This window comes from Bufo gargarizans, chromosome 1 (assembly GCF_014858855.1).
Source record: "Bufo gargarizans isolate SCDJY-AF-19 chromosome 1, ASM1485885v1, whole genome shotgun sequence".
Lineage (NCBI taxonomy): Eukaryota > Metazoa > Chordata > Amphibia > Anura > Bufonidae > Bufo > Bufo gargarizans.
Window position 1 is genome coordinate 587,072,410 of NC_058080.1, and position 24,724 is coordinate 587,097,133.

A 24,724-nucleotide genomic window follows, 5' to 3' on the forward strand; every position below is an offset into this window, starting at 1 on the left:
ATTTCTCTAGCCATATGCCTGTTTTCAAACACTGCAAAAACGTACCCTAGCCTCTCCGAAGAGAAAGCTACTCTGTTCTGTTATCTAGATAGTGGGTTCCTTGCTCCCATAAATTGCAAGGTGGTGGCAGTTAAACTACCCTGTGTGTGTGGTTCCGGTCCAGTTCGTCACACGCTTACTTGCGGTCAGTCGGCGGTCCACTCCCTGCTCTTTCAGCCCATCGACTGTACGGACTCAAGTTAGACTGTCGGTGTGCTGAAAGTGGCTGGGAGGCCTGTTTGCGGATTGACCACTAGGGGCGCTGTGGCTGTTTCGTGACGTATTGTGGCCGCGGCGGTCGCAGTTCGTCACAAAAGTCACTTACCTCTCCTGCTGCCACTCTCCCTGCCCTGGCTGTCTTCTCTTCTCAGGGCCGGCGCTGCAGTCACCTGACCTTCTGCAGCGTCAGGTCAGAGTGCGCTCTGTTCGTCCTAACGCTGCAGGCAGCCAGGACACAGCAGCGTGGACCCTAGGAAGAGCGAGCAGGAGGATGGGTAAGTACTGTACAGCGCTCACAGCGCTTCTCTCCCCCTTCTCCTGCAGACTAGTGAGCGCTTCCATTATGGAAGTGCTTACTAGTATTCCCTTTACAAGATGCACTGCATCTGGCACCACTTAAAGGGATTGTCCAGGCTGCAGATATTGATGACCTATGTTCAGGATAGGTCGACACCATCAGATCAGTGAGGTTCCGACACCTGGTACCCCCACCAATAAGTTGCTTTGAGCACTCGTAGATCTGTAAGGCCACTTTTACATCTTCGGCATGTCTATTAAGGCAGCTTGTTACGGCATAAATGTTGGCTGTCGGACGGACAAAAAACTGCATTTGCCTAGCCGAAAGCGCAGATCACCACCGGATCCCATTATATAGTCAATGGGGATCTGGCTGTGAACTGTAGAATCCGGCAATGCTGGATCCAGTGAACTATAGCTGGCAGTTCTCACTGGAGATGTGAAAGTAACCTAAACTATTCAGTATATGGAGCGTGAGCAGAAGGCGCGGTACACTGTGTAGTTTCTGGCACTTGCGTACCAAAGCTCAGCTCCTATTCACTTAAAAGGGTTGTCTCATCACAGACAATGGGGGCATATTGCTAGGATATGCCCTTATTGTTGCGGGTCCCACCCCTGGGACCCGCACCTATATCAAGAACGGAGGCCCGAAAGTGTTGGAGGACGCAGTGCACATGCGCAGCCACACTCCATTCATTTTCTCTGGGGCCACCAATATAGCCAAGCCCTGGATCGTCTATTTCCGCCAGGCCCATAGAAGTCAAAGGGAGCGGTGGCTGGTCATGCGCGGTGCGTGCTGGTCATAAGTGATGCGTGAAAATCACTGCTTGTGTGCACAGCCCCATAGAAATGAATGGGTCCAGATTCAGTGCGGGTGCAATGCGTTCATATCACGCATTGCACCCGCGCGGAATACTCGCCCGTGTGAAAGGGACCTAAGTGGGAGCTGAGCTGCAGTACCTCTGCTCGGCCACTACAGTGTATGGCACTGTCTGCTGCCACGTCTGTATACTGCATAGTTTGCAGCATTGTTGGCTGCCTAATACAGCTGATCGGTAGGGGTGTCGGATGTGGGACCATCATTGATATGATATTGATGATTCAGGATAGGTCATCAATATCTGTAGATCCGACAACCTCTTTAACTTTTAGCATCCCGGAGGTGTCAGGCAGTCATTTGTGTCACTGCCCCCTTTCCTCATTCCCTATGGCAATAAAAATGCATGGACAGTTGATCCAAGCTTGCATGTTACAGGGTGAGTTGGGAACCATGGCTATAAGTTTCATTAGTGAATTTTAGACCTTTTGTTCTTCTCCAATATCTTATCTCCATTAACCTTTTTTGCTGTTTTCATCTCTTTAGTTATTTTGTAAATGCTTTTTTTTAAATGCTTTTATTGTGTAAAACTGAGCAAAAATAAAATAAAAATAAAATAATTGGTATTGATGTTCCATAACGACCTGCTGTATAAAAATATTCCATTATCTACCCGTTAGGTGAACACTATAAAAAGTATTCCAGCATTCCAAAACAGCCATTTGCCTCCCAAAAATCATAATATCATGCAATCAAAAAGTCATATTTACCCCAAAATGATACTAATGAAGACATCAACTACTCATTCTGAGAAAAATGAGCTGCCACACAAGACCATTGCCATTAAAATAAAAAAAATATGAAAATGGTGACACAAAAAAAATGAATATTTTTTTCAAAAATGCTTTGTGTAAAAATGTTAAGTTTAAAGGGAACCTGTCATCAACTTTGTTCTGTCCATACTAACGGCAGTATAACGTAGAGACAGGTGAGTTGATTTCAGCGGTCTGTCATTTAAAAGTGGTTGCCAAGAACCGACATCACAATCGTTGCAGACTGGAAAAGAGTCACGGCCACCTGAGAAGAGTCATAGTTGGGGTACTTTCACACCTGCATTGTTTGTTTCCAGCAGGCAGTTCCGTTGCCTGAACTTCCTGCCTGATCAGGCAAACTGTATGCAAATGCATGTCATTTTTTCTGACTGATCAGGCAAACTATGCAAACGCATTTAATTTTTTCTGACTTTAAGGCCTCTTTCACACTTGCGTTGTCCGGATCCGGCGTGTACTCCACTTGCCGGAATTACACGCCGGATCCGGAAAAACGCAAGTGAACTGAAAGCATTTGAAGACGGATCCGTCTTCAAAATGCTTTCAGTGTTACTATGGCAGCCAGGACGCTATTTAAGTCCTGGTTGCCATAGTAGTAGTGGGGAGCGGGGGAGCGGTATACTTACAGTCCATGCGGCTCCCGGGGCGCTCCAGAATGGCGTCAGAGCGCCCCATGCGCATGGATGACGTGCCATGCGATCACGTGATCCATGCGCTTGGGGCGCCCTGACGTCACTCTGGAGCGCCCCGGGAGCCGCACGGATGGTAAGTATGCTGCTCCCCACTACACTTTACCATGGCTGCCAGGACTTTAGCGTCCCGGCAGCCATGGTAACCATTGAGAAAAAGCTAAACGTCGGATCCGACAATGCGCCGAAACGACATTTAGCTAAAGGCCGGATCCGGATCAATGCCTTTCAATGGGCATTCATTCCGGATCCGGCCTTGCGGCAAGTCTTCAGGATTTTTGGCCGGAGCAAAAAGCGCAGCATGCTGTGGTATTTTCTCCGGCCAAATAACGTTCCGGTCCGGAACTGAAGACATCCTGATGCATCCTGAACGGATTTCACTCCATTCAGAATGCATTAGGATAAAACTGATCAGGATTCTTCCGGCATAGAGCCCCGACGACGGAACTCTATGCCGGAAGAAAAGAACGCAGGTGTGAAAGAGCCCTAAGGCATTTTTCAGATTGATCAGGATCCTGATCAGTCAGAAAAATGCCTGATCAGTCAGAAAAATGCATTGCAATACCGGATCCATTTTTCCGGTGTCATCAGGCAAAACGGATCCGGTATTTATTTTTTTCTCATTTGTAAAGGTCGCGCAGACCGGAAGGACGGATCCGGCATTCAGGCAAGTCTTCAGTTTTTTTCGCCGGAGATAAAACTGTAGCATGCTTCTACCTAGTTGTCTCCCTTTCTGTCTAGGGGAGAACTGCCAATCATCAGCAGATGGGGGGGGGGGGGGGGGGAAGAGAGCAGATTATGAATAACCATGACTCTTCTCAGGTAGATTTGACTCTTTTCAAGGCCTGGGCTGCAATGATTATGACCGGCAACCACTTACCCATCTCATTTATCATTTTCTACTCCTGCTTTAGATGTAGAAAATGTTCTAAATCTACACCAGCAAGGAAGCTGGAGTAGATTTAGACTAGTGGTGGATGTGCTGAAGTAATGTAGAGACCGGCTGGTGTAGATTTAGAACATTTTCTGTCTTAATAAATGACCCCCTCTGTTTTCACTTTCTCATTATGGGGCACTAAATGCAAATTGATGGGGGGGGGATTAGAATTTTTTTCAACTTAAAACTAAGGCTAGTTTCTTACTTGCGTTCGGAGCGGATCCGTCTGGTATTTGTACAGACGGATCCGCTGCTATAATGCAAACGATGGTATCCGTTCAGACGGAACCATCTGCATTATATTTTACTAAAGTCTAAGTACAATTTGTATTCAGACGGATCCGTCCAGACTTCCAGACTTTACATTGAATGTCAATGGGGGGCGGATCCGTTTGAAAAATGCACCATATTGTGTCACCTTTGAACGGATCCACCCCCATTGACTTCCATTGTAACTCTGGACGGATCCGTTTACCTCCGCACGGCCAAGCCGAACGCTGCAAGCAGCGTTCGGGTGTCTGCCTGCTGAGCGGAGCGGAGGACAGACGGTGCCAGACTGATGCATTCTGAGCGGATCCGCATCCACCCAGAATGCATTAGAGCTATACGGATCCGTTTGGGGCCGCTTGTGAGCCTTCAAACGGAACTCACAAGGGGAGCCCCGAACGCTAGTGTGAAAGTAGCCTAAAATCGACAAAAATAATCACACAAAAATCTCCGCTATATCTCCTTTTCTAAACCGTTTTTGAAACTGTCTAGTGTGATTCACACTGAAGGCATCAAAACTATGAATTAACACATGTGGAATTATATGCATAACAAAAAAGTGTGAAACAACTGAAAATATGTCATATTCTAGGTTCTTCAAAATAGCCACCTTTTGCTTTGATTACTGCTTTGCACACTCTTGGCATTCTCTTGATGAGCTTCAAGAGGTAGTCACCTGAAATGGTTTTCACTTCACAGGTGTGCCCTGTCAGGTTTAATAAGTGGGATTTCTTGCCTTTATAAATGGGGTTGGGACCATCAGTTGCGTTGTGGAGAAGTCAGGTGGATACACAGCTGATAGTCCTACTGAATAGACTGTTAGAATTTGTATTATGGCAAGAAAACAGCAGCTAAGTAAAGAAAAACGAGTGGCCATCATTACTTTAAGAAATGAAGGTCAGTCAGTCCGAAAAATTGGGAAAACTTTGGAAGTGTCCCCAAGTGCAGTCACAAAAACCATCAAGCGCTACAAAGAAACTGGCTCACGTGCGGAGCACCCCAGGAATGGAAGACCAAGAGTCACCTTTGCTGCGGAGGATAAGTTCATCCGAGTCACCAGCCTCAGAAATCGCAGGTTAACGGCAGCTCAGATTAGAGACCAGGTCAATGCCACACAGAGTTCTAGCAGCATCTCTAGAACAACTGTTAAGAGGAGACTGTGTGAATCAGGCCTTCATGGTAGAATATCTGCTAGGAAACCACTGCTAAGGACAGGCAACAAGCAGAAGAGACTTGTTTGGGCTAAAGAACACAAGGAATGGACATTAGACCAGTGGAAATCTGTGCTTTGGTCTGAGTCCAAATTTGAGAACTTTGGTTCCAACCACCATGTCTTTGTGCGATGCAGAAAAGGTGAACGGATGGACTCTACATGCCTGGTTCCCACCGTGAAGCATGGAGGAGGAGGTGTGATGGTGTGGGAGTGCTTTCCTGGTGACACTGTTGGGGATTTATTCAAAATTGAAGGCATACTAAACCAGCATGGCTACCACAGCATCTTGCAGCGGCATGCTATTCCATCCGGTTTGCGTTTAGGGCTCTTTCACACCTGCGTTCTTCTGTTCCGGCATAGAGTTCCGTCGTCGGGGCTCTATGCCGGAAGAATCCTGATCAGGATTATCCCCATGCATTGTGAATGGAGAAAAATCCATTCAGGATGCATCAGGATGTCTTCAGTTCCGGACCGGAACGTTTTTTGGCCAGAGAAAATACCGCAGCATTCTGCGCTTTTTGCTCTGGGCAAAAATCCTGAAGACTTGCCGCAAGGCCGGATCCGGAATTAATGCCTATTGAAAGGCATTAATCCGGATCCGGCCTTAAGCTAAACGCCGTTTCGGCGTATTACCAGATCCGACGTTTAGCTTTTTCTGAATGGTTACCATGGCTGCCAGGACGCTAAAGTCCTGTTTGCCATGGTAAAGTGTAGTGGGGAGCGGGGGAGCAGTATACTTACCGTCCGTGCGGCTCCCGGGGCGCTTCAGAGTGACATCAGGGCGCCCCACGCGCATGGATGACGTAATCGCATGGACCCGTCATCCATGCGCATGGGGCGCTCTGACCTAATTCTGGAGCGCCCCGGGAGCCGCGCGGACGGTAAATATACTGCTCCCCACTACTACTATGGCAACCAGGACTTTAATAGCGTCCTGGCTGCCATAGTAACACTGAACGCATTTTGAAGACTGATCCGTCTTCAAATGCTTTCAGTTCACTTGCGTTTTTCCGGATCCGGCGTGTAATTCCGGCAAATGGAGTACACAACGGATCCGGACAACGCAAGTGTGAAAGAGCCCTTAGTTGGACCATCATTTATTTTTCAACAGGACAATGACCCCAAACACACCTCCAGGCTGTGTAAGGGCTATTTGACCATGAAGGAGAGTGATGGGGTGCTGCGCCAGATGACCTGGCCTCCACAGTCACCGGACCTGAACCCAATCGAGATGGTTTGGGGTGAGCTGGAACGCAGAGTGAACGCAAAAGGGCCAACAAGTGCTAAGCATCTCTAGGAAATCCTTCAAGACTGTTGGAAGACCATTTCCGGTGACTACCTCTTGAAGCCCATCAAGAGAATCCCAAGAGTGTGCAAAGCAGTAATCAAATCAAAAGGTGGCTACTTTGAAGAACCTAGAATATGACATATTTTCAGTTGTTTCACACTTTTTTGTTATGTATATAATTCCACATGTGTTAATTCATAGTTTTGATGCCTTCAGTGTGAATCTACAATTTTCATAGTCATGAAAATAAAGAAAACTCTTTTTATTCTAGCACATTTTGATTAGTAAATATATCCTATTGTTTCATTAACTGGACTGTTTTAATCTTTATATTTTAGATTAAAAAGAGACCAACCATTGAATGGGAAGGCATGGATCCCAAGAAGCTGTATACTGTAATATTAACAGATCCCGATGTGCCCAGCAAGAATGATCGCTCTATGGCGTAAGAATGAGAAATTATATTGTCACACAGGGGCGGATTGGCCATAGACCTTATAGGGAAATTTCCACACAGCCACACAAGCTGCACTGTGATATTTACGGTAGTTCTGCTGTGCTGCTCTATGGTTTTGCAGGCCCTGGCTACTTCTATTGTCCCTGCCTACTTGTGTTGCCCTGTCTTCTGTCAATTTGGACCAGTCTACAGCAAGGGGCCTCATTTAGGTTTTTACCAGGGCCACTTTAAGTTCCCAATTCGCCAGTTTTGTCACAAATATTAAGGGTATGACTGAACTTTGAGGTCATGTCTTGGAGGTTGCACCAGCCACAGCAGGCTGTAATTAGACTTATGAGACCCGCACTTAGTTTGTCTGCATTGTTAATGGATGTGCGGAACCTGCAATACCATGCAGCCAATAACCATACAGACTGACTAAACGGTGCGCTCCTAATTACTTCATTTACAGCCCACTGTACATTGGTGCCATTAGAAAGTACAACTTGTCCCGCAGAAAACAAACCCTCATACATCTATGTAAATGGCAAAAATATAAAAGTTATGGCTTCGGGAAGGCAGAGAGTAAAATGCTAAAAATCGGAAGGTCCTGAAGGGGTTAGCTCCTGCAAAACATGGATGCCAGCCATGTGTGTTCCACAATTTGCGGAACGGAACGGGTGGCCCATGATAAAAAAGGGTGTCCACAAAAAGAACAATAATAGGACATGTTCTATATATTTTTTTTTTGCGGGGCCATGGAATGAAGCAACGGATGCGGACAGCATTGAAGTGAATGGGTCTGCATTTGATCCTCAAAAAATAGTGCTCGGATGCGTTACCAAACAACGTCTGTGTGCATGAGCCCTAACAGTCACATTAACCCCTCACTTTTTAAATATATTTTGAATTTGTTTTGAGTAAATATACAGTACTATCCATGGAGCATAACTTGTGCATTTTAACACCATAATGTCTGCGTGCCCTATGTTCCAACAGAGTTTGGCTTAAAGGTTTTAAGCAATCTCTGATACGTTGCCTGTAGTGTTAGCGCTGCAGGTCCCAGGAGTGAAGTGGGTAAAATTGTGGGTCAATGTGTTTTTGTAGGACCGCGCTGCCTCAGTTGTTCAGGAAGTAATATTTCCAAATCAAAGCCATCCACATATATGGACATAGGGAAACATCGATCTACACCATCTCAAACATCAATTTAGGGGGAAGGGGTTGGGTAATGGAAAAAAAAACTGCAAAAACCCCCCATCAATTTAGCCGTTGTTTTGAGGATTTATTTTTACAGCATTTACTTGTGGCATGAATAATATGTTCATGTTATTCACGATTATGATGATACCATATATGTTTTTGTAAAGGGGATTTTCCAGGAGTTCGACATAAAGGGGGTTATTCAGTTGTAAAAATGCCCCCCATGATGCCCGGCCCCCTCCTAAAGTTCTTACTTACCCGGCACCCGACGTCACCCGTGATACTAGGCAAGCTGGTAACCATCACAGCCTATTGGCAGCACCCCCCAGTCGCCAGATATTTTGATCCGCACGACGGGGGGATGCAACGGTGGCCGTGCAGGGATCTAGGAGTGACGATGGTGCCAGGGAATAAATATGATCTATAGGAGAGGCCCGAGCATTGTGGTAGCAGCGGCCATGCAAGGATCTGGAGTGATGCAGGTGCCGGGAAGCAGGTACGTATAATGTATACGAGGGGCCCGGGCATTGGTGGGGTCATTATAGAGGTTTGATAACCCCTTTTAGTATTATTGTAATATACATGCAATAAAAATATTAGGTTTTTATCAGGCTGGAGCTGTGTGTGAGGGAGGAAGGGGTTAACAAAAGCCGACTGCAATGCACTCCTGGAGTTGCAGATGCTTGATTGTCACACGGGACAAGCTGCTGCCTGCCCAGTGCACTGCCATTTAAATGTCATCATGTTTCTGACACGTATAGAGTGAATGTATTTGTCTTCCTGTGCACATGCAGTAAGTCAACTGATTACTTTCTCATAAATCACTTTCTCTACAGACAATGGCATCACTATCTGGTAGTAAATGTTAACGGAAATGACCTGAACAGCGGCACTACTCTTACACAATATGTAGGTTCAGGAGCAGGAAAAGATACAGGTATGTGATAGAACCTTGGGCCTCTGCCAATCATTGCAACCACTGGAAATGATCTTCTGTAAAGCTATAGCACCCATGAATAACTGTAGACACTGGTGCCAGACATTTTTATTGAAATGTTTATTCCCATCTGTTGAGATGGAGACTGCTTCAATTTTATATATATATACAGTACAGACCAAAAGTTTGGACACACCTTCTCATTCAAACAGTTTTCTTTATTTTCATGACTATGAAAATTGTAGATTCACACTGAAGGCATCAAAACTATGAATTAACACATGTGGAATTATATACATAACAAAAAAGTGTGAAACAACTGAAAATGTCATATTCTAGGTTCTTCAAAGTAGCCACCTTTTGCTTTGATTACTGCTTTGCACACTCTTGGAATTCTCTTGATCAGCTTCAAGAGGTAGTCACCTGAAATGGTCTTCCAACAGTCTTGAAGGAGTTCCCAGAGATGCTTAGCACTTGTTGGCCCTTTTGCCTTCACTCTGCGGTCCAGCTCACCCCAAACCATCTCGATTGGGTTCAGGTCCGGTGACTGTGGAGGCCAGGTCATCTGGCGCAGCACCCCATCACTCTCCTTCATGGTCAAATAGCCCTTACACAGCCTGGAGGTGTGTTTGGGGTCATTGTCCTATTGAAAAATAAATGATGGTCCAACTAAACGCAAACCGGATGGAATAGCATGCCGCTGCAAGATGCTGTGGTAGCCATGCTGGTTCAGTATGCCTTCAATTTTGAATAAATCCCCAACAGTGTCACCAGCAAACACCCCCACACCATCACACCTCCTCCTCCATGCTTCACGGTGGGAACCAGGCATGTAGAGTGCATCCGTTCACCTTTTCTGCGTCGCACAAAGACACGGTGGTTGGAACCAAAGATCTCAAATTTGGACTCATCAGACCAAAGCACAGATTTCCACTGGTCTAATGTCCATTCCTTGTGTTCTTTAGCCCAAACAAGTCTCTTCTGCTTGTTGCCTGTCCTTAGCAGTGGTTTCCTAGCAGATATTCTACCATGAAGGCCTGATTCACACAGTCTCCTCTTAACAGTTGTTCTAGAGATGTATCTGCTGCTAGAACTCTGTGTGGCATTGACCTGGTCTCTAATCTGAGCTGCTGTTAACCTGCGATTTCTGAGGCTGGTGACTCGGATTAACTTATCCTCTGCAGCAGAGGTGACTCTTGGTCTTCCTTTCCTGGGGCGGTCCCCATGTGAGCCAGTTTCTTTGTAGCGCTTGATGGTTTTTGTGACTGCACTTGGGGACACTTTCAAAGTTTTCCCAATTTTTTCAGACTGACTGACCTTAATTTCTTAAAGTAATGATGGCCACCCGTTTTTCTTTACTTAGCTGCTTTTTTATTGCCATAATACAAAGTCTATTCAGTAGGACTATCAGCTGTGTATCCACCTGACTTTTCCACAACGCAACTGATGGTCCCAACCCCATTTATAAGGCAAGAAATCCCACTTATTAAACCTGACAGGGCACACCTGTGAAGTGAAAACCATTTCAGTTGACTACCTCTTGAAGCTCAACAAGAGAATGCCAAGAGTGTGCAAAGCAGTAATCAAAGCAAAAGGTGGCTACTTTGAAGAACCTAGAATATGACATATTTTCTGTTGTTTCACACGTTTTTGTTATGTATATAATTCCATATGTGTTAATTCATAGTTTTGATGCCTTCAATGTGAATCTACAATTTTCATAGTCATGAAAATAAAGAAAACTCTTTGAATGAGAAGGTGTCCAAACTTTTGGTCTGTACTGTATATTTATTGTGGGAATTCACTCTAGTAGTTAGGATAAGCGGGCGCAATACAGAGGCAAAATACAAGTTCGTAATTCACACTTCAGTGTTTATTCACTCATGATGCCAAAAACAAAGCGTCACTTTTGCAGTGTTGGTGTTACTTCACACCCAATGGCAAGTGTAAGAAGGTACCTGGAATCATCGTGGCTGGAAGGTATGTGTCACCGAGGTTCCTGGCCTCGGTGAAGAAAGAGCTGGTATTTTATGTGTCAGCAGCAGCTATTGCTAATTGACACCTTGAGATTTAGCATGGCTGTCATAGCTGATCCGGGACGGCTCTTACTGGGAGTAGTCAAAGTGCTGGGTGGGTGACTACTCCCCATGTTCCAGGCCGGGTTTTGCCAGGCATAAAAACCCGCCAGCACTGCCAGGTGTGGTGGATTTACCTCCCTCTGACAGTGGAGCTCAGGAGTCTATGTGCTGTGACCTAAATGTATGCGATGCATGATGGCTAGAAACATAGAAACATAGAATGTGTCGGCAGATAAGAACCATTTGGCCCATCTAGTCTGCCCAATATACTGAATACTATGAATAGCCATTGGCCTTATCTTATATGAAGGATGGCCTTATGCCTATCCCATGCATGCTTAAATTCCTTCACTGTATTTGCAGCTACCACTTCTGCAGGAAGGCTATTCCATGCATCCACTACTCTCTCAGTAAAGTAATACTTCCTGATATTACTTTTAAACCTTTGCCCCTCTAATTTAAAACTATGTCCTCTTGTAGCAGTTGTTCTTCTTTTAAATATTCTCTCCTCTTTTACCTTGTTCATTCCCTTTATGTATTTAAAAGTTTCTATCATATCCCCTCTGTCTTGTCTTTCTTCCAAGCTATACATGTTAAGGACCTCTAATCTTTCCTGGTAAGTTTTATCCTGCAATCCATGTCCCAGTTTAGTAGCTCGTCTCTGAACTCTCTCCAAAGTATCAATATCCTTCTGGAGATATGGTCTCCAGTACTGAGCACAATACTCCAAATGAGGTCTCACTAGTGCTCTGTAGAGCAGCATGAGCACCTCCCTCTTTCTACTGGTAATGCCTCTCCCTATACTCCCAAGCATTCTGCTAGCATTTCCTGCTGCTCTATGACATTGTCTGTCTACCTTTAAGTCTTCTGAAATAATGATCCCTAAATCCCTTTCCTCAGATACTGAGGTTAGGACTGAGAACATCAAGAAATGATTCCTATCAGTTGGTTTTGAAAACATAGTGGTAGTAAAATGACCATAACTCCCTCTCCTAACTTCAACATCAAGGAAATGTATAACATCCCAGTCATAACGCAATTGGTACCTGATGGTCTCATGGAAAGAATTCAAATGCTCCACAAAGCGTAACAATGACTGTTCACGTCCCCTCCACAGAAAGAAGCCATTGTCCACATAACAAAGCCATGTGTTCAATTTATCTATTCCCCCTGTTGAAAATACAAAATTGGTCTCAAAAGAAGCCATACAAATATTTGAAAAATGTCCTTCACCAAGCCAGTGGTCAAATGAAGTGTTGTAAAACACTCCATCACTGGACTCTGGAGCAGGAGAAAAGTGTTATATGAGGTGAAGAATCATGCTTTTTTTAATCAGTCTATAGGACAAGTCTGGGTTTGACAAATGCCAGGAGAACCTTACATTATCCAGGGGTTGCCCTTGGCTCTTTAATTCCAGGGAAATCCAAATTCTTCAGCATACTATAAAATTTTGGACAACTGCATGCTTCCAACTTTGGTAACAGTTTGAGGAAGTCCCTTTTGTGTTCCAGAGTGACTGTGGCCCAGTGCACAAAGCAAGGTCCATAAAAGAATGGTTGGTTGAATCTGGTGTGGAAGAACTTGACTTGAAAGGCCTCTTTCACACGGGCGAGATTTCAGCGCGGGTGCAATGCGTGAGGTGCATTGCATCCGGACCCGCTAATTTCTTTGGGGCTGTGCACATGAGCGGTGATTTTCATCCATCTTTTACGCAACGCAGCTGCTTGAAAATCACAACATGGTTATAAGGGAAAATAATAGCATTCTTAGGCTACTTTCACACTAGCGTTCGATCGGATCCGTTCTGAACGGATCCGATCGTAATAATGCAGACGGAGGCTCCGTTCAGAACGGATCCGTCTGCATTATTTTAGCATATAACAGCTAAGTGTGAAAATAGCCTCGTATGGATCCGTCCAGACTTTCAATGTAAAGTCAATGGGGGACGGATCCGCCTGAAGATTGAGCCATATTGTGGCATCTTCAAACGGATCCGTCCCCATTGACTTGCATTGTAAGTCTGGACGGATCCGCACGCCTCCGCACGGCCAGGCGGACACCCGAACGCTGCAAGCAGCGTTCAGCTGTCCGCCTGTCCGTGCGGAGGCGAGCGGAGCGGAGGCTGAACGCCGCCAGACTGATGCAGTCTGAGCGGATCCGCTCCATTCAGACTGCATCAGGGCTGGACGGCTGCGTTCGGGTCCGCTCGTGAGCTCCTTCAAACGGAGCTCACGAGCGGACCGACGAACGCTAGTGTGAAAGTAGCCTAAATACAGAATGCTTAGTAAAATAGTGATGGAGGGGTTAAAAAAAGTTAAAATAATTTAACTCACCTCATCCACTTGTTCTCGCAGCCCAGCTTCTCTTCTGTCTTCTTCTTTGAGGAAAATGACCTTTGGGGACGTCACTGCGCTCATCACACTGTCCATCACATGATCTTTTACCATGGTGATGGCTCATGTGATGAGCGCAGTGACGTCACCAAAGGTCCTTTTCCTCCAAGAAGAAGAGAAGCCGGGTTGCGCGAACAAGTGGATTAAAGCGAGTTTACATTTTTTTTTACCCCTCCATTACTATTTTACTTAGCATTCTGTATTAAGAATGCTATTATTTTCCCTTATAACCATGTTATAAGGGAAAATAATAAAATCTACACAACACCTAACCCAAACTTCTGTGACGATGTCCGGGTTTGGGTCTGGGTACCAAACATGCCGAATTTTCTCACGCGCGCGCAAAACGCATTAAAATGCTTTGCACTCGTGCAGAAAAATTGTGCATTATCCCGCGACGCGCCCGGATCCTATCCGGCCCAAATCCGTGACGCCCATGTGAACCCAGCCTAAGGGGCATTGTCTGGTTAAGAGACGATTTTACAATTACAGTTTTTATAGCTGTTGGTGCCCTATTACTCTGGATGGAGAAAAACATCTCTTGCGCTGAAATACAATTTTTTTTTTCTCTGTTTTTATGTCCTTTTCTTTTTCCTTTACTGTGATTGATGTCCACTAGGATTGTAGCTTGGAATGTTAGAGGGCTCGGAGAAAGGGTTAAAAGGCAAGCGATCATGGACGCATTAAAAAGATATCTCCCAGCAATCATTTGTATAGTTGAAACCCATCTAACTAAAGAAACCCTGTCCCGTCTGACAACGGGATGGCAGTCTCATTCATATCATTCCACCTTTAGTGGCTCCTCTAGGGGTGTCTCGGTTCTTATTCATAATTCCGTAGATTTCACCCTTATAAAATCGCATATAGATGATCAGGGTAGATTTATCTTCTTGCATGGTAAGCTGGATGGGCACAGCTACATTCTTGCTTTTTTTTACATACCTCCGCCATTCTCAATGTATCCACTGCTTCAGCTAATGCTTTTTTTTTAAAAAAGATCAGAATGTCGCTTAATCCTGATGGGGGATTTTAACGCGGTTATGGACCCCAATAAAGATAGATTTACATTAGATGCGGAAAGGGGGAGGAGTTTTCTTAATTCTCCGTTGCCTCAATTTTGTTTAGAGGTGGGACTAGTGGACATATGGGAACATTTTTGCAGAGGAAAGAGAGTATATTCCTGTGTTAGCAGGGGCGGCAGAGCAATGTCTAGGATCGACTCATTTACTAATGAGAGCAACCTGAGTAATATCCGGAAGATGCGATATGGAGTAAGAACAGTCTCGGACCATACACCCGTTCTGGTTGAGGTTGGCAGCGTGGAGAATAAGGACATTAGGGGGCTAGGATTTAAGCTGAATCCATACTGGCTCACTATTATGGATAACCCTCAGTCGATCAAACTACTGATATCCTCCTTTTGGGAGGTGAATCTCCCCTCTGCCAACATCAACATAGTATGGGATGCTTTCAAAGCATATCTGAGAGGGGTCTTTATAAGTGAGATCGCTGCAGCAGAGAACATATAGGAAGAAAGAGCAGGAACTGGACAAGATTGCTGCACTTACAACAGAGCGATATGCTAGCTATCCAACTGAGCACAACAGGGAAGAGATGCAGAAGGCTAGTTGTGCTCTGGGGAAATACGTAATAGAGAAGGCAAACCATAGGGTATTCTTTAAGGGGCTCAATTATTTTATTGAGTCTGGACGCCCGGGTACGCTATTAGCTAGAATAATTTCACAACAAGAAAAAAAAAAAACTTATTATTTTGATCCGTAACGCAAAGGGGGAAACAATAACAGATGCAGAGGGAATTGGGAATACCTTTTTACAATACTTTGCTCAGACATATAGATCCTCCCCAGGTTTGTCATCCGAACTGGCGATGCGGTTCCTGGAGAGAATTCCACTTCCTACTTTAAATGAAGCTCAAAAAGAATATCTGGAGGAGGAGCTGTCTCTTATCGAGCTGCAGGAGGCCCTCGGGTCAATCTCGGGGAACTCATCGCCAGGACTGGATGGCCTTCCATACGAGATCTATCGTAAGTATAGCGATGTGATTCTCCCCCAGGTGCTGCATGTTTTTTCTCAAGCAACACAGGGAGGGCGACTACCATACTCTATGATGGAGGCCCTTATTGTTCTAATTCTAAAAAAGGATAAAGACCTGGCAGAACTGCGCTCATATAGACCAATATCCTTATTAAACACCGATGCTAAGTTATTATCAAAAATCTTGGCTAGGAGGCTCTCGCGGGTTATGCCCACCATTATTCACCCAGATCAAAATGGCTTCATGCCAAAAAGGGGTACTCACAACAATCTACATAGGCTATTTATGAATATTCAGTCCCCGGGGCATGGTGCCCGCTCCATCCTGTCGCTGGATGCTACCAAAGCCTTCGACAGGGTGGAGTGGACCTTTCTCTGGGAGGTGATGAAAAAAATGGGCTTTGGTCCAAGATTTATGGGCATGGTTCAGCTACTGTATAACTCTCCCACTGCTAGGATTAGGATCAATGACTTGACGACAGAAAGTTTCACTTTGGGAAGGGTTGCCCCCTTTCCCCCTATCTATTTAATATTTACATTGAACCGCTAGTGGCCATGATAAGACAGGACTCGAAGGTGGCCGGTTTTGGCATAATGGGGAAGCATGATCGAGTATCCCTCTACGCGGATGACATCTTGGTCTTTATCCATCAAACAGACACTACTCTCCCTCGTATAATGGACCTGGTTGGTCTTTTTTCTGATCCGTCTGGACTTGAGATCAACTGGGATAAGACCGTTCTCCTCCCTATAGACGAGTTGCGAGGCGAAGGGAATAACCAGTTAACGATTTCTGATTCAATAAAGTATCTGGGTATAACAGTTTCTGCCAAACCTCAGGAATATCTACAACTTAACCTGATTCCCTTGTTGATGAAGTTGAGAGCTAAAATTAAGATATGGCAAAAAATCCTGCCAGCAAGAGCAGACAGGATTTCATTAATAAAAATGGTAGTGCTGCCCCAGGTTCTTTATGTCCTGCGTAATTCGCCTATCTGGATTCCAGACAAGCACTTTAGATTGATAGAACGTATGCTCAATGATTTACTATGGGGGAGGAAGCGCGTTAGACTGAAGGCACTCTATTTTTCCATGCCCTACAATCGGGGAGGTCTTAACCTCCCCTATTTTAAGGGCTATTTTGTAGCGGCCCAACTCTGTCTTTTTAACGACTGGGAAAATAGCCCTTTCTGCAGTAGAGTAGTGAAAGATTCAGGTTTTTCGGATTTTTTTTACTGTAATGGAGTCTGATTATTTGTCAAATATCCCGAGTGGGTACTCACTCTTCTGCAGAATGGTCAGAAAGACCTGGCTGGTCATAAGGAGTTGGTGTGGAGTTAAGGCATCACTCACCTGCACCCCATTATGGCATAACCCAAAACTTCCTAACTTAAACGACTTAAGCTGCCGCCAGTATTGGAGGACCAAAAATGTTCAGTATCTACATCAAGTAGACAGTGGGGGACAAATTCTGCCCCTCACGGAATTAAGGGCAAAGCTAGGTGAGGTGGCTTGGTATGCATACTTCCAATTGAGGTCCGCACTTTCTAGCACTTTAAATAGTCACTTCTTTATTATAGATACTCCTGCATTTTACACGAGAATTAAACTATCACACTGTTATAGACACTTAATGGATAATTTTTTTCTGGATGTCTTCTCTCCAGGACAGAGAGCTTGGTCTTCTCTTCTTGCAGAGGTGGGCCATCCAAATTGGGAGAATATAGGGGAAAGCTTAAAGCTGGTTTCACACAATTTTAACCACACTGTTGTTCAGTTCAATATTCTGCACAAAATTTATGTGACACCCATATGGCTACATAGAAGAGGACTCAGGGCCTCCTCTAGCTGCCCACGTTGTGGTGAATCTGAGGCAGATCATTTACATATGTTCTGGGATTGCCCAATGGTGAGTAGGTATTGGAGCTTGGTCCAAAAGAACCTGGCGTGTAGGCTCAAAATTTTTGTTCCATTGTCCCCCAGGATATGGGTCCTGGGAGACTTATCGGAGGTTAATTACCAGCCTATAAATTCCCATCTGTTGATTAAGGTGATATTCTTAGCTAGACTCCTTATTTCCAGAGCCTGGTTTTCCTCTGTCGCCCCAGACTGTAAAAACTGGTTGAGCTTGGTTGAGAAAGTGAAAAGCTACGAGAAGATACTTTACAAACAAAGAGGAGCTCACTTAAAGTGGAATAATCTATGGAAAGAATGGGACATAGACAATTAATTAGGAGTCTACTTCTCTTCGCTACTGCATATAAATTTTTTTATTTATTTATTATTTTTATTTTTTTCCTGCAAGGTGGGAGGGTGGGTGGTTGGGGTTAGATAGGGGGAAATTCCATTTGTCCGGCTTGCTTATATGTATACTATCGGGGAAGAATGTGAAGCTACACTTGAGTACACAAGGATCTCTAGGAATGTTGGAGGATGGGAGGACCTTCCGGCAGTAAAACAAAGGTTGAAATTCGTATTTAGAATAGTGAGTGATATATTGGCGGGGCACTGGGGCTCGGGACCCGGGGACGTCCGGGCGCCGGGCGCGACTCAGGGTACGGCTCCTCCCGTCAGACATGAGGCTCCACAGCAGGCAATGAGACGACACGTGTGGTGGGCGTGCTACTGAGTGCATTTTTAACGACACAGAGTGGGCCTTCGGCCCTGATTCTTGCTTACATCCTCTTTAATTCCTCGAGACTGTCGAGGGATATTCAATTTTAGTTTCTACCATATGAGATCTCTGTGAGGTATGGCGAACTACTGCACTGTTATCTTATTCAAGCATATGGGGATGAGGCAGTAAAATATGCGAGTGGGTTATTCACCACGGTGACAAAGACTGCTGGACCCCCTTCTCTGTCCTTTGTCTTATAAAAAGCTTGAGATTAAAGCTTGCTGCAAGCTCATCTTCTATGCAGTATGTAGCATGCGAGTATTAAGTGATCGGCCACATGAGTGTTGACTCTGTCGATCGTGCCTGCCCGTGTCTGGGAGAGAGCGTGCACGGGGCGTGCTAGTTGCTGGGAGGGCCGTCCGGACTCCGGGCCTCTGCCCACGCCAATTATAGAGAACTTAGGTAAAATGGGCTACCTCGCACAACTCCTTTACTAGGCTTTGGATGCCAGGCGAATCCTGCCATTCTCCTCAGATAGAGTCCTCCACTTGGTTTTTAAATTCTCCATATAAATATGGACATTTGTATGCAATTATTGTTAATTACGTCCACAGACTAGATTAGACGGACTTATGGATTATAAAATATTAGATATGTAACATGGTTATTAATTTTGCATTAAAACAATAAAATATTTAAAAAGGAAAAAAAGAAATACAATGGCCACTGTGCAATGCTTCACTACTCCTGCTGTGGCACCACAAGGAAACTGAACACCAATTACAACTGAATGCCAGGGTCCATGGAGCTGGACACGCTTCAATCTTCTAGTTTGTAAAGTTAAACTTACTGTGAGGAAAGACTACAGCATGCATTATATAAAAAAAAATCTATAAGTTGTTGTGTTTCCTGTGTAAGTAGTCCGCTCCAAAGTACTAGTACAACATTTCTAACCAAAGAGCCACCACGTATACTCGTGTCTGAACCTGGTCATCAAGCAGGGTTTTGTGATGAGGCCAGGGGCATAGCTAGCATTGAAACAGGGAAATGCAGCTACTATGGGGCATGAACTCAGGAAGGGGCCGAGGAGGAGGCAAATGGATTTATTTTCAGCAGCCAGGGAGCAGTGAGTATGGTGTTCCTAGTCGTAGCACTGGTATTACTCATCGCTCCCTGGGCTTGTTCTCCCGGCAACTGTGTGCACTAAAGCCTGGTAGCACACAGATTCAGGACGGGGCGTAGTGTGTGTAGGAGTGCCCTATAACCTGATGCTGTGCGACGTCAGGCCACAGTGCACGCCTACACACAGTACTACACAAAAAGTGGAGTTGCCTGTAGGAAGAGAAGAGAGGTGAATAATATTTTTTTTTCGTCCGGTCTGAGGTCTGTATTGAGGTTTGCTGTGGGGCCCAGTCACTTCTAGTTATGCAACTGGATAAGACCATTAATCTTGATATCCGTCTTTTAGAGGATATTTGAAAATCGTTAGAACTATTTTCTAGATGTCTGTCTGTTTTAAGGCTTTGATGACCGCACATCTAATAAATACTCTTCCTTTTTCTCCTGCAGGTCTACATAGGTATACCTGGCTTGTGTATGAACAGACGACCCCACTCAAGTGTGATGAACCTTATTTGAGTGACAGAACTGCAAAGCGTCGAGAAAAATTTGATGCAGCTGGTTTCCGTAAAAAGTATGGACTTGGTCCCCCAGTCGCTGGTGCTTGTTTCCAGGCTGAATGGGATGAATCTGTTCCTGAACTTTACAAACAGATGGGCGTAGCATAAAACCAGGGGAAGCCACAAACTGTGTCTAATAATATTTATGTATCTCTGTACATGTCTTTAACAAAACAAAGTCAAATCTTGTAGTTTATTTGACACAGACTTTTAAATTCAAGCTTAACATACTTTTAGTTTTCTTTTGATTGTCATTTTAATAATTTCGAAGAAAAACTGTATATCATGGGTTCTTTTTAGTGTTGAGCGAATCGAAGTTAATGAAGTGGAATTAGATCCGAATTTCAGGAAAAACATGATTCTCCGTGAATCTGAATTTCTTGGTGCTTCATTGTAAAGAATAAATTTTTTCTGAAATGGCGGTAAAACCCCCCCCCCCCCCCCAAAACACATACTCTCTTCATCCATTTGATCGTAAAGAGTCCGTCGTGGCCATCTTGATTGAAGAAAAAGCACCAATTCCTGCACACGCTGACGTCATCACATCAGCGCATGAGAATTGGAGTCTTCTCTTCAATCAAGATGGCCACGACGACCTATCTGCAAGTAAATAGATGAATGTGACTCTCAGATGCCGTGATCGCCATTCCCTGTCATTGCGCCGGCTCCATACAATGGAATGTGATTTGTTACGAAATGATTTGTAACAAGTGGAATTTCTTGTTGAAGTTCAGTGAGGCATCTGAATCGAATTTTTGAAAACTTCGCTCCTCACTAGTTATTTTCAGCTGATGCAGTGCAATGATTTACACAAAAGGCAGTCTGATGTATGAAATTGAATGTATGAAATGGAATGTGCAGACTAGATGGGCCAAATGGTTCTTATCTGCCGACACATTCTATGTTTCTACTAAAACTTTATTGGATTAAACCATTGTTTAAAAATAGAGACCATGTCAGACTGGGTTCACACTGCATGTTAGCCCTTCTATAGTCTTTCTGTCATGGGTATATGTTTGAATACAGGAAAACTGCATTCACTTCAGTAATATTCAGGATTCAGAATTTGACTCTATTTGACCAGCTTTCCTTTAGTTTTCATTATTATTATTTTTCTGCACAGGATAATGGGGTAGACTGCCAGGGAGGCCAACTGGAACCGTGACTGAACCTTGAAGGGATTTTCCCACAATACATTCTTTATCCAGCAGAATAAAAGTTAATATTTACACTGCTCCTGAATATAAAACCTCTGCAAAATGTTTGTTCTGCCCTCCTGTGGTCCCAACCTAACACTAGAAGAAGTTTTGCAAGGTCTTTCAATTATCTTAAAGTAAATGGAACCACTTTTATCATTAGTTTATACATGAATTCTAATTTTCTGATATACCGGTATTTTTAATCTTAGAAGGGAAAGTATAGGAGAAATTCAAATTCCCAGTCATTGACCTGCCTTTAACAAAATAAAGGCACCATTTATAGCGGGCTGAAAATTTGTGATCAATTTATGAACACCGTCTGTTGTAAAGTAATGTGGGACATTGCAGGCATTACAGATGACTGGACCGAGGCGAGTTGCTGGATCATATGCTGTATCTTGATTTTTCCAAAGTATATAGTACATAAAATGAGAATGCTTGGACTGGGAGGAAATGTGTGTATGTGGGTAAGTAACTGGCTCAGTGATAGAAAACGGAGAGCATCATAACAGGGGGCTGCCTGGGTGAAATTGTGGGTATGTTCGGGTTCAGCGCTGAACCTGGACAACCCCTTTGATGGTACACACTCAGATTGGGTCACTGTCACTAGTGAAATACCTCAGGGGTCAGTATTGGGCCCTATTCTCTTCAATATATTTATTAATGATCTTGTAGAAGGCTTGCACAGTAAAATATAAATTTTTGCAGATGACACTAAACTGTGTAAAGTTTTTAACACTGAAGAGGACAGTATACTACTTCAGAGGGATCTGGATAGATTGGAGGCTTGGGCAGATAAGGTTTAACACTGATACATGTAAGGTTATGCACATGGCCGGAATGAAATCATTCCGTTCAGTATGCATCAGGATGTTGCATCAGCATGCTGCAGTATTTTCTCTGGCCAAAATTCTGGAACACTTGCCGGAATGTCGGATCCGGCATTAATTTCCATTGAAATGTATTAACGCCGGATCCGGTACCAAGTGTTCTGGAAAACCGAATCCAGTTTACCGGTCTGCGCATGCGCAGACCTTTAAAAATGTGAAAAAATAAAATACCAGATCCGTTTTTCGGATGAGACCGGAGAGACTGATCCGGTGTTTCAATGCATTTGTCAGCTGGATCCGGAAACAAATGCTATACGTTTGCATACGGATATCCGGCAGGCAGTTCCGGCAACAGAACTGCCTGCCAGAATCCAACAGCGCAAGTGTGAAAGTACCCTAACACTCACATGGAAAAGGACTTGATTATGGGTTGCATCAAGATGGCATAGATTTACATAACGAGAACATAGTCCTGACATTTTAGGCTACTTTCAGACTGGCGTTTCTGGGTCCGCTTGTGAGATCCGTTCAGGATTCTCACAATCGGCCCAAAACTGATCAGTTCAGCCCCAATGCATTCTGTTTGAAATCTCTTTTTATTGATCAGCAAGCAAAGATCGTCACATAATGTAAGCATATTTTAACGTGTATCACATCACGTTCACATTTTGAAAGCATCAAAGGCAATGCCTAACAATACAAGCTAGGATGTGACCCCCGCTAGTCTAGGGCTAAATGGCCCTTAAAGCGATCTGTCTTACAGTGCAAATATACACAATATAACAACAGTTACATGTCAATAATGGGAGGGGGAAGAACAAGGCCCAAACATTGTGTCACTCCTAAGTATCAAGTGTATATCGCTCATTTCAGTAATGGATGCCAGACTGTTCTTATTATCTAAAACAATGATATTATGGTATAAACATATATATTGGGTGTGTGTCAACACCAATCTCATTCTGATTCCCATTGCTGGGAATTGAGGAGGTCTGATCTATATTTTAACCAAGGTTGCCATAGCTGCAAAAATCTATCTCTGCTGTGATATGTCCAACCTATCAATTCCTCCATTTGGCACATCTGGTGGACCCTTTCACGCCACATCCCCAGTGATGGTGGGTCGGTTGATCTCCATTTTACTGGAATCAAAAGTTTTGCGGCCATGAGCAGCTGTGTGGCTAAGTTGTTTTTCCCCGGGCAAAAGCCTGTAGTAGGTAACCACAGCAATATCAGCTGGGCTGAGAGTTTCAGGGTTATTGTGCAGATTTCATTAATAGCAGCCTCAATACCTTCCCAGTAGGGTCTGATTGCCGGGCAGGACCACCAGATGTGCGATAGGGAACCGGTCGCAGCAGAACATCTCCAGCAAAGATCCGTGGAAAGTATCCTGATTTTAAAGAGGTATTCAGGCGTCCTATACCACCGCAGTGCAGTTTTAACTGAGTTCTCTTGAATTTTTATGCACTTGGAGAATCCATGCGAGGATTTTTGGATCCACTTAATGTCATCTTCATCAAACTTAAGTTGGAGCTCTCTTTCCCATTCCGCTACCCAAGGTGGGACATTGGAGTCCCTTGAGCTTAGGATCTGTCTGTAGATAAGCGTGACACACTTATGGGGTAGGCTAGGTAATAGAACATAATTCTCCAGCCACGTTGGTTCAGGGGTTGGGATGAACTTAGAGGTCAGAAACTGTCTACCAATACTCTCAAAATCATTTCTCTGAATGAAGTCCCTGTCAGGGGCTGGGTCACCTGAGAGGGCAGTGTACAAGTTAGGTGAGGTTTGGAGCTTTTTCATGTCTCCTATTCTATGGTGTGAAAGTGCTAGCCATATCTCTGATGGGGACTTAATTTGTGGGAATATAAGTGTAGGGATAACTGAGATGGGAGCTAGTGGGGATATCTTACCCTGAGCCGAGGCTAAAGCCATATTCTTATGACATATATTGAGCATACCCTTGGTTAGTTCACTCTCCACCTTGGGCTCCTCTCCTGTCCTCCCAGGTGTCCATAATCTATGAAAAGATTCCTTACCCAGTAGGGCCAGCTCTAAATCAATATACATGCAGTTCGTCTCTTTTCTGGTCAGTTTAAGCCACCTCTCTAGACTGATAGCCTGTATATAAGTCGGTAGATCAGGCAACGAGATTCCCCCATTTTTCTTTCTACGAGAAAGAAGGCGGAAGGACATTCTGGGGTGGGCCTTGTCCCATAAGTATTTGCTCATGGTAGATTGCAATTTATTAATGAAGCTAGTTGGTATTGAGATGGGGAGGGCTCTTAAGGTGTACATAATCAACGGCAAAATATAAGTGGTGAGGACATTTTTCCTTCCTAGCCAGGTCAGGAACGGAGAGCTGCTTTTAGTGAGACCAGCGGTGACCTTGGCAAGCAGTGGGGGAAAGTTAAGTCTGAACAACAGCTTGGGATCCATTGGTATCAGTACACCTAAATATTTTATTGCTTGAGTAGGCCATTTGAATGGTGTGAGAGCTTTAACTTTATTACGCAAAGCGGTCGAGAGGGAAATACCCAGGGCCTCCGACTTATCAAAGTTAATCTTGAAATTTGATATAACCCCGAAGGAATCAAAAATCTGCATAACCTCCGGAAGAGCCTCTTCAGGGTTAGTCATCAGGAGTAGCAAATCATCCGCGAAGGCGGCCATCTTATGGGTGTAATTGCTTATTTTCACT

At 44.3% G+C, this 24,724-nt stretch overlaps 1 protein-coding gene across 1 annotated transcript in view; it reads left to right on the plus strand.

The window, feature by feature from the left end:
• Positions 1 to 20,941, plus strand: part of LOC122935080 (phosphatidylethanolamine-binding protein 1-like) — a 56,248-nt gene extending 35,307 nt beyond the window's left edge. Inside the window, exons 2-4 of the mRNA XM_044290822.1 lie at positions 6,935 to 7,041; positions 9,072 to 9,172; positions 19,885 to 20,941. Of these exons, the coding sequence (XP_044146757.1) occupies positions 6,935 to 7,041; positions 9,072 to 9,172; positions 19,885 to 20,102 (426 nt within the window). The 3' untranslated portion in view covers positions 20,103 to 20,941. The remainder of the gene's footprint in view (positions 1 to 6,934; positions 7,042 to 9,071; positions 9,173 to 19,884) is intronic.
• The last annotated feature ends 3,783 nt before the right edge of the window (positions 20,942 to 24,724 follow it).